Raw genomic sequence first — 26,668 nt, forward strand, 5'->3', positions numbered from 1 at the left:
TGACGCATTAATGTTTGCAATTCATTTGAAATATTTAACGTGTAAAAAAATTACAATTACGCAATTACTACAGCTGCTTGGGTTTTGTTATTATTTCTGTTAGTGCATATGTAATGGCTACAATATCTGGGGGGTTTGTTATTATTACTGTTATTGCATATGTAATGGATACAATATCTGGGGGGGGTTGTTATTATTTCTGTTAGTGCATATGTAATGGATACAATATCTGGGGGGGTTGTTATTATTTCTGTTAGTGCATATGTAATGGCTACAATATCTGGGGGGCTTTCCACATACACCTGGCATGGGCCTGAGTTAAATTCACAAGCTTGCAAAATTATTGTAATTTGAAGTCAGCAAGTAATGGGTTGCTACGCAACACCTGAAACTTAAAAGTTCTATTTGCTTGAAGAACTATTTTTTCTTAGCAGAAATCACGAAACGGCAACTAAATCATTAAAAAGAGGTATTTTGGAGGAATGTCTTATATCGTTTTTGGCAAGTAATCGTATAATAATCGGGATAATGTATTGTCCGTCGGTCATTATCCAAAAATAAATCCCGACGGGGCGAACAGCACCCCGACGCACAGCGGAGGGGTGTTGTTTCGTCCTGAAGGAATTTATTTTTGGATAATGACATTATCCCTTACTAATTGAACATAGATTTAGTTTCAACTTGTGAACATAAAAGCAACCATTTGTTCCTTGTTGTTAGTAACAATAGACCTATAGTCTGCTAGTATTATTTAAAGTCATAATTCTGGCAAAACATAAATTGCCTCTCCTGAGGTAGCCTACATGCAGCGTGGGCCACTTGCGGCAACTCACACATTGAACCCAAGTCTCCTTTGGCTGGCTGTTTAAAAATAGTTCCACACAGACAAGGCAGAAACACTTGTTTTCATCTAATCGAGTCGTTTATCTGTTTAATGTGATGTAATACTTAACGTAATGCCCTCCTTTTCTTTCCCAAACTTAACATGGACACTCTCTTCCCTTTCTGCACTGGCCATTTCTTTCTCTGCCCACACAGGAGGTTTTTTCAAATGCGGCACAACTTAGCAATAAACCAAAGATAATGTCGTACTGACGTAATGACATAGTCTACCAGAACCTGTATTTGACCATTTCATAATAAATTCATTCCAATCTTTTTTTCACCTACAGTCACCAAACCCAAACCTGCTCCTGCTTTGGTCATGCGGCTTTGAGTGCTGCTATTGTGTTTTGATTAGTTTGTCTGTTGCACAAATGTATTAATCAGCCTAATCTAGATTTATTTAGTCATCTAGCCACTTCAATAACTTTATGTCTAAGCCGAAGGCACAGCAGAAGAGAATGCACGACAGTGAAATATGGGTGAACCTATCGAACCCATCATATACAAATGCGCTTTCTTTTCAGTACGTTAAAGAGTATATGGTGCATATCATACATTAATAGTTATTCCTCAACGTGAGTAAAGTGTTCAAAATCGATGAAAACTAGAGATGCATTTCCAAGAAAATGCAAAGTGTGAATACCCAATCTGCTTACTCAATAGTGACAGTAACAGCTAACGTGCACTTACAAAAATCTCCTGCACTAACCGGGAATCGAACGCTGGTCAAAAGCTTAGAGCGCAGGACAGCTAACCATGCTGCCACTGATGCTGTAGCCTATATCAGCCAACTTGCTAACATTTCCTGCAATTCAGAAAAATCGCAATCCCCTAATTGCAAGTCTCTACTATCACAGCAAATATAATCGGGTGATAAGACATGTGTTGCAGAGTCTTCAATATATATTTCAATATTTAATGTCAATGTTTAAATGGAGTGGGAAATGCAGAGTGCCCTAAGAGCATATGTGTGTGTGTGTGTGTATGTGTGTGGACGGTATGAACACTAGTGTATAAGTGTGTGTACATTACATAAAGGGAGAGCACGGATGTTAAGAGGGCGTGTGTGTATGTGTGTGAGAGAGAGAGAGAGAGAGAAAGAGAGAGAAAGAAAAAAAGAAAGAGAGATTGTGTGTATCCGCATGAGTGTGTTCTGACCTCTGCTGGGAATGAGCACCGTGTCGCTCTCTGCCTGCACGTCCTGCTTGTTGCCCTGAGAAGGCAGCGCCACCCTGCTCTCGCTGGCGTGGAACTGGCAGTGGATCTGAGCACTGGCCCACGCCAGCATCTCACTGGCCACAGAAGAAAGGAGTACACAACCATCAGACACAGTAAGAACTACGTTTCAAACCTATCACTTTTTGCAGAGGATAAGAGGAAAGCTGGTTTTCAGGGCAGAATTAAAGCATAGTACACAGACAGAGGATGAATTGCACGTTGGAATCAAAACAAAGATGGATAGCGATATAGACACACACACCAAGAAGAATGAGATTAAAATGACGTTAGGACAGAAAGGAGCACAATGCGGTATCGCACAGACATAGTTATATCTAAGAAGAAGGTGAGAAGATGCAGAAAAAAAACGAGAGGAGAGATGGAAAGCGATACAGGTCAAACACGGAGGCGAAAACGTGAGATGATAACCATACAGTTCATTTGATAACGATGACATCCACAGAGTTTGATGCGCGGTACATGGACACATCAGTGAAAGCAAACCGGAGAGTGAAAGAACAACCGGGAGTCAGACAGAGGCTGACGCCTAACTTACCTGCTAGCAGAAGTGGATAGATGAGACATCGGGTTGGTGAACGTGATAAGGCACTCCAGTGGCTCCCCGGTTAGGAACACCGGGCCGCGTGCCATGGAGGCCACCACCTCAATCATCTGCCCGACATACGAGATGCATTAAATAGGACCCTCAGATACAGTTGCTCTTTAACAAGATATCTAGCCAAACAAACTCAGCGAACAAGCAATGGCCAAGCATAGCATCAAATGTCAGTTCTCAACTGTCATCGCCACTCAGCAATTCTACCACACACTTACGGGGTTAGTCTCGCGTTTAGATGATAGGAAACGCTCGTCCGAAACTGATAGAACGGTTCGAAACGTAACGCACCATGGATTGTATTTAAGTAACCCTGCTAATTATCAGAGGATGTGATGATGCTGAGTGAGCTAGCTAGCTATGCAACCTGACAATCTAGCAGAGTTGAGACCAGACAGGACATTTGGTTCACGTACAATCATTGATGACAACATAAATACATGAGATTTAATATATCGTCAAAATGATTAAGACTGAGAAGCTGGCTTACTGTTAGACTTTAAATCACCAAGCTATCCCACATTAGGTACGTTTCTACACCTAGCTGTAGCTCTCATAACTACCTAGCGATAGCTCGCTAACCATTAGAGTAATTTGAGCTATGGTCTTGTTCGATGCCCCTGTCCGGCGTTACACAACAGTAACAAGATTGAGATTGAGTTACCTTTGAGTTCGTTGCAACCAGCACTCAGCTGGCTATTCTTCTCAACACCAAATTATATATATATATTTTAAATGTGGCAAGCGGTGAGAAATTATCCAAGTTGGCTACATACACTCAGCTGTGATCAAGCCAACTCAAAACCAAAACAACACAGCATAATACCCTGCACTACCACGAGCTATCACTGAGTTTTCAAAAAGGACAAGGCGTGAATCCATTCAAATCTCAGGTATGTGTATCCTATGGCTATACTTCATCTTGTATGATAGCCCGTGAATGAGGTAAGTCGGCTTGTTTTTGCTGTCATGGATCTGCTACCCTGAACTGTCTAAGCTAACATGATGTCAAGGTAACGTTACCCAGCCAGCGAGCTGGCAACAACCTTTAACCATCAGACGGAGGAATTCCAAAACATTTCTTCTCTTAAGTCTGATTCACGTATACCTATTATAGATTATACAATCAAAATGTAAGGTACACACGGGTAATAACACAATTCATTTAAAATGTCTATCATAGCTTTTTAAATGTAGGTAAAGTTATGGTTGGCCCGTGGAAACGTCGCCGTGGCATATGTGACGCACCACATTATAACACCTAAGGAGGTTCTGATAAGAGCATTATAGACATTTTCTGGAGAACATTTTTTCTAAAGTTTCTTTTAACATCAATAAAATAAATACAAATTATCCAGACACGTGGCAGTGTAGACTGTGGTCTGTCAAATTGATTTACTACATCAAAAACTACACTTTATTTTTCAACACCCCCCAAGTGTCTCATAATTTGGTGTAGTCTCGAACAGGGGGTGACTACTTGTTTCATGTTCGCCTGGGCGGAGTGATATCCATGCCATTCATAGGGTGGGATGGGAAGGCTGCAGGAAATGTGAAACGTAGATAGGAATATGCAATAGAGGCACTGAGAAAATAAGACTAGAAAACAATGCCGTTCGGTTACAGTAAACATTTGTGGTCCCGTCACTAACTTACTAGTCGACAAGAAATGGAACATCCGTATACAATCAGCGGTAAACCCCATCAGAGCAGGAACACAGATAAAGGGATCCCAAGGCCGGCTGGGCAGTAACTTGCCTGGACTACAAATGAGTTTATAACGTTTGTCACTTTAGCTTGCCAACGTTTCGCTACGCATTGGAAAGAGGTATTTCTTCTTCAAATGGTACCTTCAGCAGCCTGAGCATAGCATTCAACTTTATTCAATGCAACCAAATCATTGTCATATGAGTCAGTGCATCTACACTGAGGAAGGAGTTTTGACAGGTGTTGGTTATTTTGCTAAGAAAAGCTGTATGCTGTTTAGTTGCATCGTGACAAGGCCGCTCTTCCAAATAATTATTGTTTTGTTTACTAAATTATGCAATGTTTTAGGTATAGCTAAAGATACCTGTATGACGCTAGCCACCTGGAATAGCCTAACGTTGACGATACCTCTTCTGCTGTTGCTTGAATAGGCTACCAGTGTACATCTCCACTGTTAGGCTAACATACGGATGTTGTAGATTTGGATGAGTTTCCATGAGCATATTTTGACGATTTTAGGTAGCCATCAAGACGCAACATAATCTCCTTTAAGTGTTAAACGTTAGATCCCTGCTGTTGACATTCCTGTGATAAACCTCTGCGTTATTACCTTTAGGTGCGCGTTACCTCAAATGGGGAGCGCACATTTGTTTTATGGGTCCACTTCACTCTCGTCGTCAACCAGAGTTGAAACGACAAATCCTTCTGAATTTCCTGTTCTAACTGGCCTGACTCGTTATGGAGTTGCCTAGGATTTGTTGCACCGTATTTTTCGTTAGAGAGAAAGACAATTACGAGAATTAAAGTGACATTATTTTGTGTTTTGTGACAACACTGTAGACAGGATAAAGTTATCTTAGCAAAACCAACGGGACACTATCCAGTTAGACCTAAGGTGACGCTGTCACATACTTTTTGACATCCATTGACTTGTCCGTTAGAGGAATTGAACGATGGAGTCATCAGACCAGACGTCTACTGCTGAACTGATGGGCCGCTATGTCTCATCGGAGTTGGGATACAAGGTGCCGAAAGAGGGATGGAGGATCTGCCTGGCGCATGAGTTTAAAGAGAAGAGGAAGCCTTTCCAGGCCAAAGATGTATCGCTCTCCAACATCATGGAGCACGTCGGCCTTGGAATCAGGTGAGCATCGACATGCCCTCCATCAAAGCCGTGAATAAGCAACCATTCCGTTGCTTCACAGCTGCTCCGTCAATTCACCCCGCTTCCATTCATAAAAACCCAATTGAATGTTTCCACATTGTTTGCAGTACTACATCAGGCACCAACCTCACTGTCACCTAGCGTTTACATGGTAGTTCACATCTTTTTGTGATGGGAAGTTTTTAGGGTCACCATGACCTCGCCATGGAAACTGGCAGGTTTCACGTTGCGCAGGTTGTGGAGAGGACACGAACCAGATCTATGTCGCCAAACAAAACTAGTTCCCAAAGCCAATGCTTTTCTATTCAGCAGAATCCTGCTAGCAAAATTCTACTAAAGGACCCTGCTAAACAATAGTGTGCTGCTTTTGTGGCCTCCCTCTTTCTGTTTGGGTCTATGTGCGAGTCCCACCTCTAACCTATTCATCACCTGTTCCTATACAAACCATCCGTTTCCCTGCAGTCTGACTCGTTTTCCCTCGTAGGGATTCAATGTGAACGACATAGTAACTTGAATGTTGCGTGAGTGAGTCAATACTTCATCATCTGTGCCTAAGGGTCTGATGTATAGGAAATACAGTAGTGTTTGTGTGGGCATGGCAACATGACTCAACTGAATTTCCTGCATACCACTGACTTGCTCTTCTTGATCTACGAACTTCACAGAAACAGTAAAGAACCGTGTGCATACCACTTTGTTTCTTCAGCAAGACCTTATGCAAAGTGTGTGTGTGTGTGTGAGAGAGAGAGAGGGAAGGAAGGAAGGAAGGGGCACACCTGCGGGTGTGTTAACTCACTCTGGGAGGTGCAGCTATACTCTGCTGTTCACGTTTATATTTCGTTATGTCCATACACTGGACTTTGTGTATGTATTCTATTGATATTTGACAGTTTTTTTTGTGTAATCAGTATATTTGATTTGGATATGATGAGTGTGTTAAGAGTGTAATCAGTGTATCGAGGCTGTGTGTGGAAACCCTCTGAGTGTGATGGGTGTTATTGTTCCTAGCCTTGTTAACTAATATTTGAGAAGTACATAGTGAGATCTTCTCGACAAAGAGCCCGCTTGTCTTGTTGAAATGTTCCAGTTTTAAATTAGTTAACATCCATCCAAAAAAGGCGGTCGAGAGTTGCTTACTGTAGAACAGGCTTAACACACACAAAACACAAAACCAACAAATCAACCCAAAATGTAAAAACTGCTAGACGTTCCCGTTCTTCCTGTTGTCATGGTGATCTGAGTTAATTGGTAATGTTTGTTGACCTGATTCATTCTGAACACTGTGAAAAGGGACTCTGTTAATGATTACTGGAGATTATTAGAAACACACACACACTGCATGAAGTCTGTAATCAGAACCAACCCACACCCTCTTCTGACCTGAATTTGTACAGTTCTCACTGTTTTCTGTGTGACCTTTCATCTGGATATTGGCAAACATGGTGAAAGCGGTTATTTCTCACTCCCTAGCTGCCTCAATTTCTCTGTTCCTTGCTTCCTCACTCTCACTCAAAGACACACGTGTGCACACACACACACACACATTGTCACATACCCTGCACACCACCACCAGAGCAGCGTCACCTTCACAGCACACCTTCACAGCCCTAGCTTTATCTCCCCATATCCCACAATCCCCTCTGCTCTGCCCTGCCTGAATCAGCTTGTGTGCAGCCGTTTACAACCAGCTGTAGATGTGATCACACTTCACACCACACATGAATGGACAGAGAGAAGAGAAAAGGCGTGGATGTAACCGATGGTCAGAGGTAGAAAACCACACCACCCATAACAATGCTGTCTCTATCAGCTATAGACATGGAGTGAGATGGAATGAGAGTGAGGTTTGGTTCTGGTGAAGTGACATGGCTTTGTTCACTTGGCCCAGAAAAGGAAAATGAGAGACACCATCATGAAATGTTACCCAGTGGCATATTTGTTATGGTCATGTTTAGGAGTTAGGTCAGTGGTTCTGTCCACTGGAGCACACCAGCATTTCTCAGCGCTTCTCTCTCGGTTATTATGTGAAATTGCGAAATTGAAGCGAATGAGTGGGTCACGCCAAAATAGCAAACAAGACAAAAACTAGGCTAAACAACACTGAAAACAACATTCCCTAAATCTTTGTCATAGGAATATAACCGATTTAACCTATTTTCACTCTAATCGTTTTCACAAGACTTGATGACGTGACAATGCAGACAGGTGACATAACTATGGAACATGCAGTAGGGAGATGGACTACCAACAGCTACTAATGCAAACCCCTTTTTACCTAACATAAATGTATGTACACACAATATAAATTACTCCTACTAGTGTACTAATATTGCTACAAGCCTATTGCAGGAGAGTTTGTGTGGTGGATGGGAGTTGTCCAGTTACTCAACATTGTTGTTATCTGGTGTTTTACCTTTGCTCTTTACCAATCCTAGCAGGCAGCTTAGAATTAGTGTTATCCCACTGGAGCAACCTGTTGTGGGGGTGTGGTGTGGTGGGGTGGGGTGGGGTGAGGAGAGACAGAGACAGAGACAGACCCATAAACCTAAGGATACCTCATACCCATCATATATAATAACTGAGAAAAGCAGAATGCATCAAACAATTACGATTTAACAGCAGTATACATGGAAATAGTTAAGATGAAACAAAGGATGGGGAAAAGAAAGACATGCACAATAATGCAAGATGTAGTATAATGAATATAGTTTGAAAGAGAAACAGCTAAATAGTGGAAATAATGTTTGGTTAGGTACTAAAAAAATGTGGCACTTTAAAATATAACCCTCATACAGATTGTATGTTGTGTGTGTGTGTGTGTGTGTGTAAAGAGAGGTGGGCGTGGGCAGTGATCCTGTGGTAAGGAGTCAGTTAAGAGGTCACCTTCATTAAGGTTTGTTTGTTCGTTTGTGTGTGTGTGTGTGTGTGTGTGTGTGTGTGTGTGGCGTAATGTTGTGGCCTGTGCTGGAGGTAGTCATTATAGCCCAGGTGACCCGTGCCTCAGTGTTCAAACACGCAGCAGGTAATGCAATGAGTGACAGCGCCCGCAGTGTTCAGTGAAACCTGAGACGAAGCCTATCTAGTCTAACAGTCCATCCCTCCAGGCCATTCTCTGCTAATGTCCTCGGGTCAGACGGGCTTTTGCCCTGGGCAGGCTTCTGCTACGTCTACTTCATCAGTGGGACTGTTGAAGGAGTTAGTTCATCATTTTCAGTTTGTTACTATTCTGATTATTTCAAGGTGGTGAATATCTCGTCACACTAGGGCTGCAGCGATATAGAAATTTCCCTACCGTGGTATTTGAAGAATGCCATCTTACAACCCCCCTTGTTTTGAATTACTTCTGCCAAGGAAGTTATGTTTTAATTTACAGCATTTGGCCTTGGTAGAGGTCTGCGCTCTACAAGTGCTCTTCTAGTTCATTCATTTTACGTTACTTACATTTACATTTACATTTAGTCATTTAGCAGACGCTTTTGTCCAAAGCGATGTACAAGAGAGAGAACAGTCAAGCTACGAGCAATAGAAACCTGGTGTACTTGCACAGACGGCAGAGCCAAACGACGCTCACTAGACGAGCGCAGCATCCTGGGTGTAACATTTGCACTTACAAGAGCATTTAGGTAGGTGGGAGCAGAACCAGCAATCACTCTGTAGGCAAGCATAAGTGACTTGAACTTAATGCGAGCAGCTACAGGCAGCCAATGGAGCTCGATGAGTAGCGGGGTGACGTGTGCCCTCTTCGGTTGGTTGAACACCAGATGCGCCGCCGCGTTCTGGATCATCTGTAGTGGTTTCACCACGCAAGCCGGCAGGCCCGTTAGGAGGGCGTTGCAATAGTCAAGGCGGGAACTCACCAAGGTTTGCACCAGCAGCTAGGTGGCATACTGGGTTAGGTACGGCCTGATTTTGCGGATGTTGAATAGCGCAAAGCGGCACGACCTGGAGACGATGTGGTCCGTGAAAGTCAGTTGGTCATCAATAATGACCCCGAGGTTTCTTGCTGTTTTGGATGGAACAAGAGATAAGGAGTCAATATTGATATTGATCTTGTGGTGGATGACCTGTACCCTAATATGTTGACAATGTTGAGCTGAAAGAGTTTAAGGAGTTAAGAATACACATCATTAAAAAGACTATTCCTGTATGGCAGGTCATGATGATGCAATCACAAACAAAACGGCCACTTGCAGTCATATTAACATTTATTTGAATGCAATATTTACATATTTTAGGTCAGTCAACCAAGGGGTTACAATGACGTGATGCGCTTGCTAAATGTTTTATGTGTATATGCTCAGTGCACAGATCTGAGTGTTTTAGAATCGTTTTGTTGTTCTCGTGGGAAGAGAAAAAAACGCGGGCGCTGTTGGACGTCATCCAAAACTGATGACCGTAATGGCGGTGATGGTCTCAACACCTCCTAGATGGGCTCAACACCGTGGTACACCTAGTACCATGATATGGTTGTGATGCGATTATTGTTGCAGCCCTACATCACACTCAACAGTTACTATCTTTTTCTGTACTGTCAGTCCATACACGTCAGGCCAACAAAGCCACTTTGAATTTGAATCTGAACAACCCCTTCAGCAAGCACCTAAAATTTGACTACTAATAAAGAGTCACACACCTGGCCTTTCCTCTCTGATGAGTATGAAGCACTGATCCAGTCATTCCTTAACCATGTCTATCTGTCTGTGTGTGTGTCTGTCTGTGTGTAGGTATCTGATATGGTGGTATAAAAAGACCCAGGTGGAAAAGAAGGCGCCATTCATAGATATGTTCCGTGCCTTGCCTCTGCGACAGATTTATGGTGAGTGCAAACCTGTACAAATATGTTCAAATATTAACACTGACGCACAGACATACACACACTCTCAAACATCTCAAAAATGTTAGTGAATTATTAAAATATGCGTAATTTCTTCAGTAATAGTACTGCCATAGACTGATCTTGCATAACAGCCACAACAATCTGTCTGTCACCACATTACATGACACAATAAGTACAGCTATGACCGCTATGGAAGTAGATTAGCGGGTTGAATATCAGACATCATTCTACACTCAGACAGACAAAAAGAAAATCATGAAGGATGATAGTTGAAGCCTGATGTTGGTGAATGTGAGACCAAAATCCTGCAATGTTCCTGTAGAAATGACCTGGCTTTCCTCATACACTTTCTTTACTCATACTACAAACACACTTTCTTTCCTCATACTAGAAACACACTTTCTTGCGTGCAAACTTCTTCACTGTGTGACTAGTAACATGACTGATTGATGGTAGAGAAGGAGAGGGTGACTGTCTGGGCATGAGTACTTATCAAGGTATCGCTTGTGTTGTCATTTTCTCTCACGCTCTCTCTCTCTTGCTTTCATTGTCCCTCTGCTCCAGGTGCTCCACTGGGCGGTATTGGAGGAGGTACCATTACACGTGGCTGGCGGGGGGAGTTTTGCAGGTGGCAGCTTAACCCTGGAATGTACCACTACAAAACTGTGATGGTTAACCAGGTACAACCAACCAACAAAATGCCTTCATTTTTAAAGACATGTTCAGTCAGCTAACCCCTATGTTTCACTAGTTCGCCCCTCGGCATGCTTGATTTAGAGTGCTGATAATATGCATGTTTGCCTTGGTAGCTGGCCATAGTCGGGGATGTCTGTAGCGGAGACTGTGTGTGTTTGCGGTGTAGGTAAGGGGTAATTTGAGCCTAGAGCTATTACTGAAATGGAGAAGAATGGGGAGGAGGTAGGATGCTTTGCTACGCCGGAGACTGTGCAACTCCCTAGTATGTGGAAGTGGGGTGAGGGACAGCTGTCAATCATCCCTATGGGCTTCCCCCGAACGTTCTTTAGAAAAACATAAGTTGCAACTCACAAAATGTGACTCACATTTTAGCCCTGAAAACATCAGGCAAAAAAATCTGACAGCATCCTCTCACTTTGTGACACTGCACCAGGTGTGGACCTTCTGAATTATTCACAAATACTGCAACGGCTGCTTGTGCTGTAAAACTGCCTTGTGTCTGTGTGTGTGTGGCGAAAAGGATGGGTGTGACCGACCGTCTGGTCTTGAAATGTATTTGTGTGTGTGTATATGAAAGTGTATGGCAGTGAATTGAACTCTTGCTTTGGCCTGCAAATAATTTACTTAAGTGCAAGCAAATGTTTGCTCTTTGTTCCAAAGTTCTAGTGCCGGAATGTCTGGCCTTTTCTCTTTTTGTGTGTTTGGTTTATAAAATTCCTTCTCTTGAACATCATCACATTTTTTCCCCTGGATTCCCCTCCTCTTCTCTCTGTCTCTCTAACCATCTCTTCCTGTTTCATTTCTGTCTCCATCTCCCACTCTTCCTTCTCTATCTCTTCTAAATTTCTTTCCCCTTTTTTCCCTCCCATCTCTCCCTTTGGCTCGTCCCCTGAATCCCATTCATCCCTCCCATCTCTCATCCTCTCATCCCTGCCTAGTTTACGGTGTGCCTGCGTCGGGGGGGTCAGACGGTCTACCAGCAGGTGCTGAGCGTGGAGCACCCCCCGGCCCTGCAGGGCTGGAACTGGGGCTTCTGCGGGGAGTACGCCTTCTACCACGCCCTGTACCCCCGCGCCTGGACCGTCTACCACCTGCCTGGTCAGAACGTCACACTCACCTGCCGACAGGTGTCCCCCATCATCCCGCATGACTACAAGGTGCGTGGTGTGGACCTCGGAGAGTCCCAAACAGTCTAGTGTGGATGGGATTGTTTCAGCTCTGTTTAGTCAACTAAGTTTTACTTGTCAGATTCAGCTCCTAGCTAGATTCCATGTGGTGGCCCTGAATAGGATACACACACACACACATAAATACCTAAATAAATAAATAAATACCATGCAGTTTGCACAAAAAAAAATGCAAATTCTGAGTTATGGGGTGCATCTGTTTTTCTACCACTCTTTATCTCCTGACCTGTCGTGCATTCCTTAACTGCACACATTGTTCTCCTTTCCTTCTGTCCCATTTATTTACTGTGTCTTCCATTGTTCTTGTACGCCCTCCCTCCATCTTTTCCTCTCCTTACATCACATTCCTGCTAACATCCTCTTTGGCTTTTCTCTCTAAATCCTGCTGTCCTCCAGGACTCCAGTCTCCCAGTGGGAGTGTTTGTGTGGGATGTGGAGAACAAGAATGACTACGATCTGGACGTGTCCATCATGTTTACATTGCTCAACGGTTCCGGCCACAAGGACGACAAGGGCGGTGGACACTGGAATGAACCATTCCATCTGGAGAAGGAGGGGGAGGCTGTGTCAGGCGTGTTGCTGCACCACTGCACACCTACAAACCCCTACACACTCTGTATGGCAGCCAGGGAACAGGTGTGTGTGTGTGTGTGTGTGTGTGTGTGTGTGTGTGTGTGTGCGTGTGTGTGTGTGTGTTTGTGTGTGTGTGTGTGAGAGAGAGAGAGAGAGAGAGAGGTGTATATTTGTGTGACACTGCTTCAATGGTGTCAGTAGTTTGTCAGATTGAGCACCCAAGCCTCATAGTCCACCTGTGTCTGGAAGATGTAGCCACCTGTGTCATGTTTTTAAAAGAAACAAAACAGTTGTTATGGTAGAGTATGGTAGCTAGTTGGTCATTCTTGATCTGCTTGTATCATCAGTGAGGGCTGGAGTAGCATTTAAAGCAGCAAGAACATTTCCACACAAAGTAAATGTTTTATGTGTGCGTGCAAAATTGCTCTGTTGACAAGTCACTGCATTTAACTGTTTTTGCGGGTTAGGAGATTATCTAATTGTTGTCTTGCTGTGTGCGTGCGTGTGTGTGTGTGTGTGTGTGTGTGTGTGTGTGTGTGTGTGTGTGTGTGTGTGTGCGTATCTTAGTCTGGTCGGGAGGTGAGTTATCAGACTGCGTTCAGCCCAAAAGGGACGTGCAGTGCCCTGTGGACGGATCTCATCTCCGATGGACGCCTGGACTCACCAACAGGTCTGTCCACAACAGATATACATTTCCTCTTTTTTCTCTCTCTTACTCTCTCTCTCTCACACACACACACACACACACACACACACACACACACACACACACACACACACACACACACACACACACACACACAGACCCAATGTCACGCCAGCGCTGAGCCCTGCTCCTGCCACGCCCCCTCCTGATTCAACACACCTGCCTTGAGACACCTTCCCAATTCCCTGATTGTCTGATTACCTGCACCTGTCACTCCCTCCACCACTATATTAGGGCTGCAACTAACGATTATTTTCGTAATCGATTAATCTATCGACTATTTTTTCGATTAATCGACTAATCTAATGATTATTTCCCATAGCAAATTAAAATCTTGGAATTTGAATTTCAAATGTATTTGAGTAACAAATGTAATCATAATACATAAATTAAATAGTAATACAAATTAAAGTGCAAATATGCTTTTAAAAGTAAAGAGAAAGTGAAAATAAAGTTTTAAAAGTAACTCAAATTAGCAATCAAGCCTCTGCAAGTGCAAAATAACGCAAGAATAACTGGGCTGCAAGTGACATTCAAATTCAACTCATGAAATATATATTTTTTCCACAATCTTTTGTTTGAAGAATGCTAAGTGGAGGAGGTTAACTATTCAGAACAAACGAAAATACAGGCTACTCTGATAATTCACTGATTTACTACATTGCACTTAACATTTATGAAATAGCGTTAGCAAGCATCCTCGATGAGACGTTCTGTTTTCCAACATGTAAGCTTAAACCTAAGTTATAGATATATCATATATGTCTATGATAATTGCTGCTAGACACTCACTGTTCTTGTGCTCCCACAGCTCATTCTCTTTGAAATACTGGAATAGTGCTTCTTTAACTACTAATAATTGACCATCATTGAGAAAAATGACAACTTTTCTGTTAGCCATATCTCATATGCAGCAGCTACTAAAGCTAGCTTTGTTTATTGTTTCCATGGTAACATGAGCCGTCTCAGAATAATTCGCTTTTCAGTCGGCCATTTCTGATATGCAGCACATGAAGGTACGAGAACGGAGGGCAAAGAAAACGGTGCATGATTTGTATGCTAGGCTATTTGCAGATTCTGTTCCATTTTTCTCAATGATGGTCAATTATTATTAGTTAAAGATGCACTATTTCGCACTTCCTATAGTGCATTGCAATGCCGAATTAAAATTACCAGTAGCTCTGCTAGCGTCTGCCAAAAAATAAATAAATAAATAAAAATTTATATATTTTATGACGCGTCGACAATAAAAATCATCGTCGACCATTTTTCATAATCGACATCGTCGATTACGTCGACTAATCGTTGCAGCTCTACACTATATAAACTCCTCACTCCCTTCACTCCTTCCTTCCTTCCACTGTGATGAAAGAGAGGAACATGGTCTTGTCTATCTTCAGAAGCAATGCAATCAGAGTAGACAATGAAAATTGAAATCATAATATTGAATAAATAAATATCTGCAATACTTGGTGCTGCTGTAATGATATAATAAAACAATATAATAGAAATAAAAAAAATTCCCTCCCACCTCTACATGGTAGGACCTAAACCTTCAAACATTTGTAGCAAGTAGGATTGAGGAACTCTACATTTGTTGGCCTATAATCTTTAGCATGTTACTACTAAAAAATCTCGCCCAACAAGCCACCTCAGACATGTATGTACTTCTATGTTACTGTGCTAAAGCTGCTTAACTTTCCCTTGACTGTATCTCTGTCAGGATCCAGTCCCCCCACACAGAAGGGGGAGAAGGTTGCTGCTGCACTGGTGGCCAAATGTTTGGTGTCGGCGCACGGACACAACAGCCTGGAGATGAGTCTAACCTGGGACATGCCTCTCATACAGTTTGGCTCCAGAGAAAGAAAACACAGCAGGTACACACAACAACAACAACAACAACAACACCACACACATACATACCAACACACACACAAAGTCTGGAGATTCGGTCATCCTTAAATTAGGTTAATGTGGTGGTTTGCCATAACGTCCATATCTTTAAAAAAAAAAAATAATAAATTTAAATACCTACTAGAAGACTACAGTGTTCTTTTTAGTCTTACAGACTTCTGGTCCTTTTCGCTAGAACAAAGACATGGCCATCAGTGAAATGCCTGTCCTGCTCACAACTTAATTTAAAAGGATGGCCTTAGCCTGATATAGGACATGGGGTCTGGACTGACATGTGTCTCTGATACAGCTAGGCTCCTGAGATAAAAACACACCAGCTAAAGACAGAAACACCAATAGACACACAGACACACAGTCTGGTCTAATGTCTTTCAGGAGCCATAGACACTCAAATGTACAAACACCTTCAATGGTCTGTAAACATACTCACTGATGCAGAAACAAGGTCACCTGTCATAGAGGGACACACACACACACACACACGTGCACAAACACCCACACACACAAGCCTGAACACCAACACAGCCTCAAATATAATCATTGTCAGCATATGTGCCATTTTCATTTCCTCTTTTTCATAAAGACCCACCCTCACCTGTGTGTGTCTGTGTGTGTGTGTCTGTGTGTGTGTGTGTGTGTGTGTGTGTGTGTGTGTGTGTGTGTGTGTGTGTATACTTAATGTGAGCGCTATCCATTTTGCACAGTTAAGAAACAGTTAACTTGTTGAAAACCAAACACTTGCATCCATATATTTCAAACAGTTGGATACCCATATGATTATTATGGCAAAATGTAAGCAAACATAATTCTTTACAATAGCAGCGACCGTGAGAGTCTGTGTTTTGAAAGCCTCCTTTTGAAACTGTTCTTGTGTGACCATCCATTTTTCTCTTGTAGATCTGAGTGCACCCTGTAAAAGCAAATTTCCAAAACAACCTACTTGTCAATTATTTACATTTCTAGGGTTCATGGCTGTGGGTTTAGAGCGTGTGAAGCTCAGTTGATTGCTTTGCCTCACTATTTGACTGATTGTTGACTACCTTCACATAGATTTACAACCTGGAAGATAAGCTATCAATCATAGTATGGGTTTAAAGTATTAGGAGATAACAATTTTTTCCAACATATATTCTCATGCCAATTCCTGTTGTATTGAAGTCTTCTGCTGGAAAAAAGAACACAAATGGATTAACGTCATCATTCATGGGGATCTGTTGCCTTTCATTACATTCAGCACATGGATTGAAGGTTAGCCAGGGCTTTTGTTCGGAAGGACATTACCTTCTGTAAACTCTTTTGAGGGAGACAGGAAAACAATGCCTATTTTTATTATTTAGTTTTTCTTTGATAAACAAAAACACAAAAAGACTACTGTTTGTAATCCTCTCTCGCAGTGGCTTATCTTTTCTTTTGGCAGCACATACGAATAGTGCAGGTTACTTACTCCAAAGTGGATCATATTTTTGGGGGAGCTGCAATCCAATTGCTAAACTACAATCAAACATTAGCTATTTTATGAGGGACATTATATTCTTGGTAGTAAAAAGCCCTCTGCAATCGTGTAGTTATTGTAGTTAACAGCAGGTTTATCGTGTGTTTTACTTGATAAGTGTATATGACAAAGTCTGCTTCTAGTCCTAGAGCAACAGTATGTTTTAGTTCTATTTGAATATGTATTTAAAAGAGAGGTGTGTGTGTGTTGTGTGTGTGTTCACGCGCTTGCAAGCTTGCTGAGTCATTTATCCTGTCATTGTTCCCTCTGCTGAAGTAAAATGAAACGATGCATGTGTACTTAGTGGGTGTGTTCTGTTAGAGAGAGAGAAAGAGAGATTAAAATACTTGTGACAGCTGTGTGTGTATATTGAGTTTGTTTTGTAGGCCATTTTTGTAGGCCATGTGAGTGTGTGTATTTTTAGAAAGTCTATCTGTGTTTTCACGCTGCGTTCATGTGTGTGTTTAGGAGATACACGCGATACTTTGGCAGCGAGGGAAACGCCGCACCTGAGCTCTCTCTCTACGCTCTCACCCACTACAGAGACTGGGAGAAGGCCATTGAAGAGTGGCAGAGACCAGTCCTGCAGGACAGGTACAGAGGAAAGGGTGTAGGAAACGGGAAGTGAATACATTGTTTCACCTTTTGAATTGAGGGTGCATTCCTCGATTCTGGCAAAAGGTTGTTATTCAAGCTAAAATTTTTGTGTTCCTGAAGCCACGGCTTGATTGGCTGGAATAGTATATGACTCAGTCCGAGTCACTTTGTTTCTCATTTATACAACCAGCACTGTGCACGAACATCAGAATTTTCACAGTGCACACACTGGACAGACAGTTAGCAGAATGTGATGAAAACTTTGCTTAATTTCACGAAAAGTGTAATGGATTACAATCAAGGACCATGCCTTTTAATATATTGCAAACATTAATCGTTTTGCAGGGTCAAAGAATATATACTGTGATACTGTGAATTAAATATAATTGACCGCAACGGTGTGTATATGTGTGTTTCAGCTCCCTACCCTCCTGGTATAAGTCAGCTCTGTTTAATGAGCTCTACTTCGTGGCGGACGGTGGCACGGTCTGGGTGGAACTTCCAGAGGATGCTGATGTCAGTGGTGGTCTCCGTAGCAATGAAGGGGGTCTCCCAGCCCAGCCACCTGTCGTTAAGGAGTATGGCCGCTTCGCCTACCTTGAGGGTGAGCATCTCTTCCTCTATCAGTTCCCCCCCCCCCCCCCTTAAGTTTTCAATACATTTTTCCGTTTCTCTCTTCTTCCTGTTTACTCCCCTGCTCTTTCCCTCTCATTCAGCATTCAGTCAGTGTCACTCCTCCTTTCTGACCAGCCACACAGGATATGGAACCCCTATGATGTGCCCACTCCCCCCTTTTCACCCTTCCTTTCTCTGACATCCATCTTACAGGACAGGAGTACAGGATGTATAACACGTATGATGTGCACTTCTATGCATCCTTCGCCCTCATCATGCTGTGGCCCAAACTTGCTCTCAGCCTGCAGTATGACATTGGTAAGGGCAACACTGCGACCAACCACCACCTGATCACGAGTATTGGCTGTGCATGGGGGATTTCTGTTCATTCCCTGTCATGGTTTTGATTGCCAGCTAATCCGCAGAGGGATGTTTTTGGGGATGCTTAGGTAACTAGCTATCTCACGGACATACCTGCCAAACCTAACAAATTAACCAAAATCTCACTTAGTTTGGTGGTGTGAACATACAGTTTTATGGTGTCGCTCTGGTATAAAATGTTTAGCTAGCCTAAGTCGAATTAGGACGCATGCTTGAAAGCGAACATGGGATTGTTTTCTGTCAGTTGGTGTGACATTATGTTACACACCAACCTTTAGACCCATCGATCTCCCAAATAGTAGCTAGCTAGGTAGATGTTGGGTTATGTTTTTGAGTGATTCAAGCAAAAAATGTTTAAAAATGTATTTAAAATGTTATGGTAACTGTTATTGTCCTTTCATTGTGGATTATGGGGTGCTACTGCAGAAGTGTATGATACGACTCCTTTAAGGATACGATATAGGTTTTGTTTGAGCCTTATTACTGAACATTTTAGCCGGCAAGTTTTTTATTTATCTGCTCTTTATAAAATTATACCAGGCAAAAAACGGTTATTACTGGCTAACAGAAACACATTCATTTTTTTCTGACCATTTCATTTTGTGTGTGTCAGCTGGCAGTGTGGTGCAGAGTGACCCCACAGAGAGGCTTGTCCTAATGAGTGGCCGCCACTCGGCAGTTAAGACCCGCAATGTCGTCCCCCATGACATCGGAGACCCAGGTACAGACTTGTATCTTGTTGAAGCTTGTATCAAGCTTTTATCATGTTGTCACCAGTACGTTCTTTAAAATTAACTTTGTTACCATACACATACGCACAACCGACTTTACGTTTTTCTAATCACATAATCACTCATTTAAATACACACAAATCAAATAATATCGAGAAGATCGTATCTAGTTTCATCAAAACAGGTCTGACCTTCTGACCTCACATGACCTTGACCCACCCTTGACCTTTGCTCCCCTAACAGATGATGAGCCATGGACACGCGTAAACGCTTACCAGATCCATGACACAGCCGACTGGAAGGATCTCAACCTGAAGTTCGTGCTGCAGGTGTACCGAGACTTCCACCTGACACAGGACTCGCAGTACCTTTCCGACATGTGGCCCGTCTGCCAGGTAGACATGCAAGAACAAACACAACTCCTTCTAAATTAGGCGAACACACACCCACATTTACTCAGACATATACTCAAATCCACACATCAGGCATTATTTTAAGCCTTTCTACATACATACTGTACTTATTTCTAACAAGCTTTTTTCTAAATAATGTTTAATACATGGCGCATACGCAAACCAACATGGAAATAAACGTACAGCCATTAAAAGATTTTACAGTATGGCAACACAAATGCAAAGATCGTCATCTGAGTCAGTCCCAAGCTGGATATATCAGCTGTCAATCACAGATTTGCTGTTCTGATTGGGTGTGCAGGCGGTGATGGAGTCAGAGATGAAGTTTGACCGCGACGGCGATGGGCTCATTGAGAACTCGGGCTACGCAGACCAGACCTATGATGGCTGGGCCGTCACTGGACCTAGGTGAAGGCCGTGTAGAAAGGACACGAGAGTGAAATAATTTTAAGCACTGTCAAAATACACACTGTATTTAAATAATTTTGTTACTTTTTTAAACAATTCAATAGAAGTGTTTCTTGTCAGTTTGATCCTAAATATTACTGTGGCGGGCGATGATGAGTTTTCTGTAGCTGACTATATGGTAATATTTGTATTGAAGAATATAGTAAAAACTCAGATTGAGTATACACTTCATTACAGCTGGTTTAGACAGGCACATCAATCAAATGATTTAATAACCTCCATCTTCCCCTTTTCTTTTTCTTTCGCTCTGTTATTAGTGCCTACTGTGGGGGTCTGTGGCTGGCATCGGTGTGCATGATGTGCAAAATGGCACGTGTGCTGGGCAGTGAAGACGTGTACCTACGCTACAGAGACGTGCTGGACAGAGGCAGCGCTGCCTTTGACAAGCTGCTGTGGAACGGTAAGGGAGTGTCTGCGTGCACATATTTGCTTTTATTAATTTAGATGTTTTTTATCCACGGTGACCTACAAACAACAATCAGGTATTTGAATGAAGAATAGTGTGTGTGTGTGTGTGTCTGTGTGTGTGTGTGTGTGTTTTAGTAGGACAGAAGTAGTGTGTGTGCACTCTTTGGGACAATGTATAGAGTAGGTCTGAGGTGTATGCTACAAGCTTTTGGTTAATTTAAAGCAATTTTAATTTAAAACGGCATGTTTCAGGTCTGACAACTGAATGGGAATCACTTGAAGTGTACTTTCTGTAGGGTCTTCACTTGGAGCTTTAGCAGCTCCATTCATTCTGTAGTCTTCATTTTGAGTTTTAGCGTTGCCATGCATTCTGTAGGGTTCTCTATTTTGAGTTTTAGCCCTTCCATTTATTCTCCACCCCTTCTCTTCTCTCTCTGCTCTAGGCCAGTACTACAACTACGACAGCAGTGGGCGGTGCTTGTCCAACAGCGTGATGTCGGACCAGTGTGCTGGCCACTGGTTCTTACGAGCCTCTGGACTGGGAGAAGGAGAGTTCCAGGTGTGACGCGCTCTCCTGCATGAGTGACTTTTGTCACTTTCCCTTGCTGACAATTTAGTTTCTTCTGTCTAATTGTCCAATTGTCTGTCTGTCCTTAAGTCTACTTAAGTCTATCTTCAAATGTTATTAAATGCAACTGTCAATTTTGACCGATTATAGATTATGTAGGAGAATATAGGGGTATGGTGATAAGACCCCACCCTATAGGTAATGGCAGGAAGGGGGGACAATGGGGGGTTCATCTGTGGGGGAGCTGGTCCTCTGAGGGGGGGAGGGGGTGAGAACGGAGGACAAAAGGTGGTGGTGGTGGTGGTGGTGGGGGGGGGGGTCATAGCAGGAAGGAGGGGGAAAGAATTCAAATGCTAAAGAGTCAGGTCTCAACTATTTGCTATTACTGAGACAAAGGAAGAGTACAGATCCAGGGGCATGGGTTACAGAGTAAGATGATGTAAGCACTCAGTTCATTGCTATTACAACAGGAAAACAGCAAGATCCAGTTCCATCAGTTGAGGCCATGTCATAGTTGTGTCCAAATTAATGGTTGCATTTTTGGATACCAAACCTAATCTGTGGTTGGGCCCATTTGCTTTTAGTGGGTATATTTTTTACCTAGTAAACTAGGACTGCCATACCACTAATACTGCCACTGCGGAAATATCTCCTGTGGTTAGTGTTACTGCCCCTGCTGAAATATCTCCTGTGGTTAGTGTTTGTCAGCTTATGTATTTCCTGTCTGACCCTGTCTTTGTCCATCAGTCCACCCACCTTCAATCAGTGTACATAATGGCATGATTACAAGTAGAAGTAAAATCAAGTAAGCTATTTTGTAATTTACACATATGCATGCAGTATACACACTGGGGAACAATGTTTTGTTTCTCTGCGCCCACAGCTCCACAATAAACATAAAAGCAGTAACTAGTGAAAAAGTATTAAGAAGTGAGTGATTTTCCTTGTACGTGTGTCCTGATCCTTATTCCCCAGTCTGTCTCTTTCTTCTTTCCCTTACCCAGGCCTTTCCCCAGCAGAAGATACAGAGTGCTCTGAAATCGGTGTTTGACCTGAATGTGATGAAGTTTGCCAGTGGGCAGATGGGCGCGGTAAACGGTATGCGGCCTGAGGGAGTGCCAGACCGATCCAGCGTCCAATCGGATGAGGTGTGGGTGGGTGTCGTTTATGGGCTGGCTGCCACCATGATCCATGAGGTGAGGTTTTGTTAAGTTTGTTTTTCGTAAATTTTGATTTGATACCCACGCTTTTCAACACTGTGTGTACTTAAACACTATACAGACCTATTGACTGGAAAAATATCTAGAGGTGGGCACACATGTAACCAAACCAAACACGGTTTCTTTAATGGCAAACTACTGAGAGGAGATGGGATGACAGAATGGTATAGTGTGAGTTCTGTCCTGCTTCTTGATCCCAGTGAAATAGAGCATTTAAGATTGACTCGAGCTGAAACCCAGGACTAGTTCACTTACTGGTAAAGAGCTGCATGTCTCTTTTTTATCAATTTCTTTCTCTTCTCTCTTTCTCTCTACCTTTTACTTTCCTATTCTGTTTTCTCTTCAAATCCTGGTAATTCATTTCATAACACCTCCTCCATTCTGCTGCCCATTTCAGGGAATGGTAGAAGAGGGCTTGCGGACGGCTGAGGGCTGCTACAAGACTGTGTGGGAACGTCTGGGCATGGCCTTCCAGACCCCCGAGGCGTACTGTGAGAAGGGGATCTATCGCTCCCTGGCCTACATGCGACCGCTCAGCATCTGGGCTATGCAACTGGCACTGGAGAACCGCACAGCACGGACCAAACATGCCCAGAAAGACGAAGGTGCCCAAGAGATCCCAGATCAGAATGAACATGCCCAAGAGGAACTTAACCATTAAGTCAAGACGCCAGCTAGATTTTCCGAAATGATTGTACAGTGATTAGTCATGCACAGACAGACACACACACACACACACACACACACACACACACACAGAAGTATATATGCATGAATGGAGACGTACTGTTAGGGTGCAAACTAAACCGCACGCCGTTCCCAGTTAGGGCCCTATATACCTTATTTCCACATTAGCATTACAGACTCAAACTAGATTTCAGGATAGATTTACATTTCTATATTCTTAATGACTATGCACTTGATCATCCTAGGGATTTACACATTTCATACACACAGTGTGAAACATCAATAAAGGCACACATTAACACACACACACGCGCAAACCAAGCTCGTCTTTCATGACTTCTATTTTATGGGAATTGAATTACACGCAAACACACACACACATCCTTACGTCTACTTGACTCTCTTGACCTGCAAATACCCACTAAAAACTTTAAAGTTCTTGCACTTGAGACAATCTATGGGACGCCACTGTCCATATGATGCAACTGGACTCGGGATCAGCCGCTCAACTGTTGCTCCCTCAGACTCAAGAATTTTTTCGCTTCAGGTTATATACTCTGCCAGTGAGCGAGTGAAAACCACCGACCGTGACCATCCTGTTTACACCTTTGAGAAGAGAGGACCACAGCAGAAGAGAGGAAGAACACACTTGTTTTTATAGTTGCACTTAATGAAAACATGAATAGGAAGAGAGAAAGCAAGAGTGCTGCATTTCAAAGTACTTGGAATTGAAGTGTACTTGGTTCATTTGTTTTTGTTTGTAGTAGTACTTCTCATATTTGTTACCAGTTTTTTTTTTTTTAATTAATGTTTTGGCGGCTCTGAGTGTGCCTGCCTGTGTGATGAAGCATTTAAGCCTGTAATGTACACAATCTTTTACTGAGATGACAATTACCACAACATTAAAGACTCGCTGGGAAGGCAAGAGAAGTTCACTCTGTGAACATTAGCAGTAATCAGAAAACTATTGCTGTAACTGAGAGCATTTTCATACATTATGAGTGTCCTCTGGGGCTGTTGTAGTACTAATTCAGCATAGTTAAAACTCCGCAGGGTCTGATAAGAATCAATATGTGGTGCCAGATTTGATTTTGGCACTGGCATGACAAGAGCTCACAAATGTGGAGACAACTTGTTGAAAAGGAGGGCAACCAACACTAACAAGGCTAAACATTTTAAGAGGAAAACATTGGTGCATGCCCAGTGAGCAAGTCAATGCGAAGAATAAAGATTTTTTTTTGCCTTATTTGAGTGCTGTGGAAAAACCAATGTTCACACTGTTTATGTCAGATTCAAATGCGGGTTCAAGTGATTTACTTTCAATATCTTTGACAATCCTATAAAGAATTAAGGATCTCTCCCCATTCATTTCAATAGGAGCCTGATATCTCCCCATTCATTTAGATAGGAGCCTGATCTCTCCCCATTCATTTCAATAGGAGGTTGATCTTGTTTGCCTGAAATAGCTGCCCGGAGGCGTTGCCAAGATGACTGCCAAGTAGCGAGACTTGTCTATAAGGACTTTGGCTAAACCAACTGACTTTTCTTCTAGACATTTTCAAAAGTTATTAATTCAGTAATCTCTGCCACCCTCATTTCACCATGGTTGTCCTCAGACAGACATTACATCTGGGTTGGCTAAGTGAGACTGCGATTTTAGTAAAAACGAATACACCCAATTCAGTTTCCCTTCACACTCTGCTACTGTAATGTGTTTTTTTTTTTTTTTTACTCTTCCTGGTTCCTCTTCTACACGCAGCGCGATGGGGTTTTAACCTACAACCCACACAATGGTTTGAGAGTGACTTTGGTTTATTAGCGCTGTATGTGTCTTGCGTCTTCTTGAAGCACCAAGTCCGTTGTTAAAGGCTGAGGGTTGTTTGGACTTGACCCTACAAGCTACTGATTTGTCTTTTTAAAAGGGGTTTGCAAACTTAAACGATAACTTTGTCAGATGCTACTTTCATCTAGGCTTGCATCCAACAGCAGAACGTCCTATGTGTTATGATCATAGTTTGTTTGCAGTTATTTAGTAATTTCTAGTATGACTCATCTGGGAATTGTTGATTTCTTGAGATAAAAGTGCATGTTCCGTTCTGTGTGTTTAATTCACTGTACCCTTATTTAGTTACCAAGAACTGTGCTGCAGAGCTGAGTGTTAAGTTGGCAAAGAATTGTTATGAGTTAAACTGTTAAGTGAATATTGCCACAAGAAAATGCCTTTAGAGGTAACTGATATTGACAAAAAAAATGGCCAGGCACTATATAGAAACATTTATTTATGACCAAGGTATAGTTAAAGCCGTAGATAATACTGGCTAAACAACAGGTATAGTGGTGGCGTAGAGTGTAATACTTGTGGGGTTTTTTTTTTGCTGAGGAATAACTATTGTGACATCACAGCCCGGCTAGCTCAGTCGGTAGAGCATGAGACTCTTAATCTCAGGGTCGTGGGTTCGAGCCCCACGTTGGGCGCAAAACTTTTCCTCAACCCGTTCACAGAAAACCACATTCTTGTCTGAAACCATGGTGACGATTTATACCAGAGTTCGCCCCATTGTGGCTTTTGTACAGGAGCAATTGTGTGTAATTTTTTAATTGTCTGTTTGAGGTATTTCAACAGATATAGTTAAGTGCAGTTAAACTAAACTAATTGGCTGTAACTCATCAAGAGAGTTACAGAGAGGTACATTCTAAGGTATTTCATATTCATCTGAATTACAAAAGGGCAACACTGGTGTGTTTTTTTTTATTATTTTTTTTTATGGCCACTGAGCTGTCACACCATATCTTAGGGCAACATTTTTGTCAATTATGTGCTAATTTTAAATCTGTGGGTTTGAGTTCTCAAGTGTCTTTAAAGGGCATGAATCTTGTCCCAAACAAAATATCAACAACAAGGCTCTTGTGGTTGTAGCAATGTGTCACATTCTTTGGTCCCTATCCAAACTTTTACTGCAGATCCCTGTGGGATCGGAGATGATGTGATTTTTTTCCAATCTCACACCAGCCCGGCTAGCTCAGTCGGTAGAGCATGAGACTCTTAATCTCAGGGTCGTGGGTTCGAGCCCCACGTTGGGCGCACAGCTTTTGATCTAAACCCCCCTATACACACGTGCGGGACACAGAACATGCAGCACGCAGATTTGCCTTCAAGCACTTTAGAATGCCTTTTTAAGATCATAGTTTCAGACTTCCTTGTTCCTTGAAACTCTGTTGATGCATCTGAAGGCAATAAATTGAAATGATCATAACCATCTAACATTGCATATGCTTCTAAAATATGTACAACTTCACAACACAAATGTGTGTGTTGAATATATGACACATTGATTAGGAATGGAAACCTAACAAATTATTAATATCAAATGATTTAGTTTGATGGGCCTATAATCTACATTTTTGTACATCATGACATATGCACAAATATATGATATGTACACACACACATATATGTGTTATGGCATGCCGTTTAGGATATATATATATATATATAAAATAACTGAATATATTAAATCAAAGCTGAGAAAATTGAATTCAAGTCTGAATACATTGAATAAAAGTTGAAAATGTTAAGCGGTTGA

At 42.3% G+C, this 26,668-nt stretch overlaps 2 protein-coding genes and 2 non-coding genes across 6 annotated transcripts in view; 3 read left to right on the forward strand and 1 right to left on the reverse strand.

The window, feature by feature from the left end:
• The window catches only part of rgp1 (GP1 homolog, RAB6A GEF complex partner 1), an 8,679-nt gene extending 4,770 nt beyond the window's left edge, over positions 1 to 3,909 (reverse strand). Inside the window, exons 1-3 of the mRNA XM_012832472.3 lie at positions 3,384 to 3,909; positions 2,660 to 2,775; positions 2,044 to 2,177 (exon numbers count right to left, since the gene is read on the reverse strand). Of these exons, the coding sequence (XP_012687926.1) occupies positions 2,044 to 2,177; positions 2,660 to 2,775 (250 nt within the window). The 5' untranslated portion in view covers positions 3,384 to 3,909. The remainder of the gene's footprint in view (positions 1 to 2,043; positions 2,178 to 2,659; positions 2,776 to 3,383) is intronic.
• Positions 2,199 to 26,167, forward strand: gba2 (glucosidase, beta (bile acid) 2). Of its 3 annotated transcripts, none has more exons than XM_031584833.2 (18): positions 2,199 to 2,216; positions 5,368 to 5,570; positions 10,316 to 10,407; positions 10,993 to 11,108; positions 12,063 to 12,281; positions 12,708 to 12,947; positions 13,452 to 13,554; positions 15,314 to 15,467; positions 17,465 to 17,590; positions 18,013 to 18,197; positions 18,422 to 18,526; positions 19,203 to 19,310; positions 19,564 to 19,715; positions 20,035 to 20,141; positions 20,459 to 20,601; positions 21,053 to 21,168; positions 22,182 to 22,373; positions 22,795 to 26,167. In XM_031584833.2, exons 2-18 carry the CDS (start codon positions 5,380 to 5,382, stop codon positions 23,056 to 23,058), a joined length of 2,613 nt encoding a protein of 870 aa, XP_031440693.1. In that variant the 5' UTR covers positions 2,199 to 2,216; positions 5,368 to 5,379; the 3' UTR covers positions 23,059 to 26,167. The 3 variants fall into 3 exon arrangements, with proteins under 3 accessions (XP_031440693.1, XP_012687925.1, XP_031440692.1); XM_012832471.3 differs by lacking the exon at positions 2,199 to 2,216 and adding an exon at positions 3,546 to 3,612; XM_031584832.2 differs by lacking the exon at positions 2,199 to 2,216 and adding an exon at positions 4,160 to 4,547.
• Positions 25,487 to 25,559, forward strand: trnak-cuu. The gene has a single exon. It is a non-coding gene; the product is annotated as a tRNA-Lys (tRNA).
• trnak-cuu lies at positions 26,094 to 26,166 on the forward strand. The gene has a single exon. It is a non-coding gene; the product is annotated as a tRNA-Lys (tRNA).
• Positions 26,168 to 26,668: the final 501 nt, after the last annotated feature.

The sequence above is a fragment of the Clupea harengus genome, chromosome 18, assembly GCF_900700415.2.
Source record: "Clupea harengus chromosome 18, Ch_v2.0.2, whole genome shotgun sequence".
NCBI classification, from domain to species: domain Eukaryota; kingdom Metazoa; phylum Chordata; class Actinopteri; order Clupeiformes; family Clupeidae; genus Clupea; species Clupea harengus.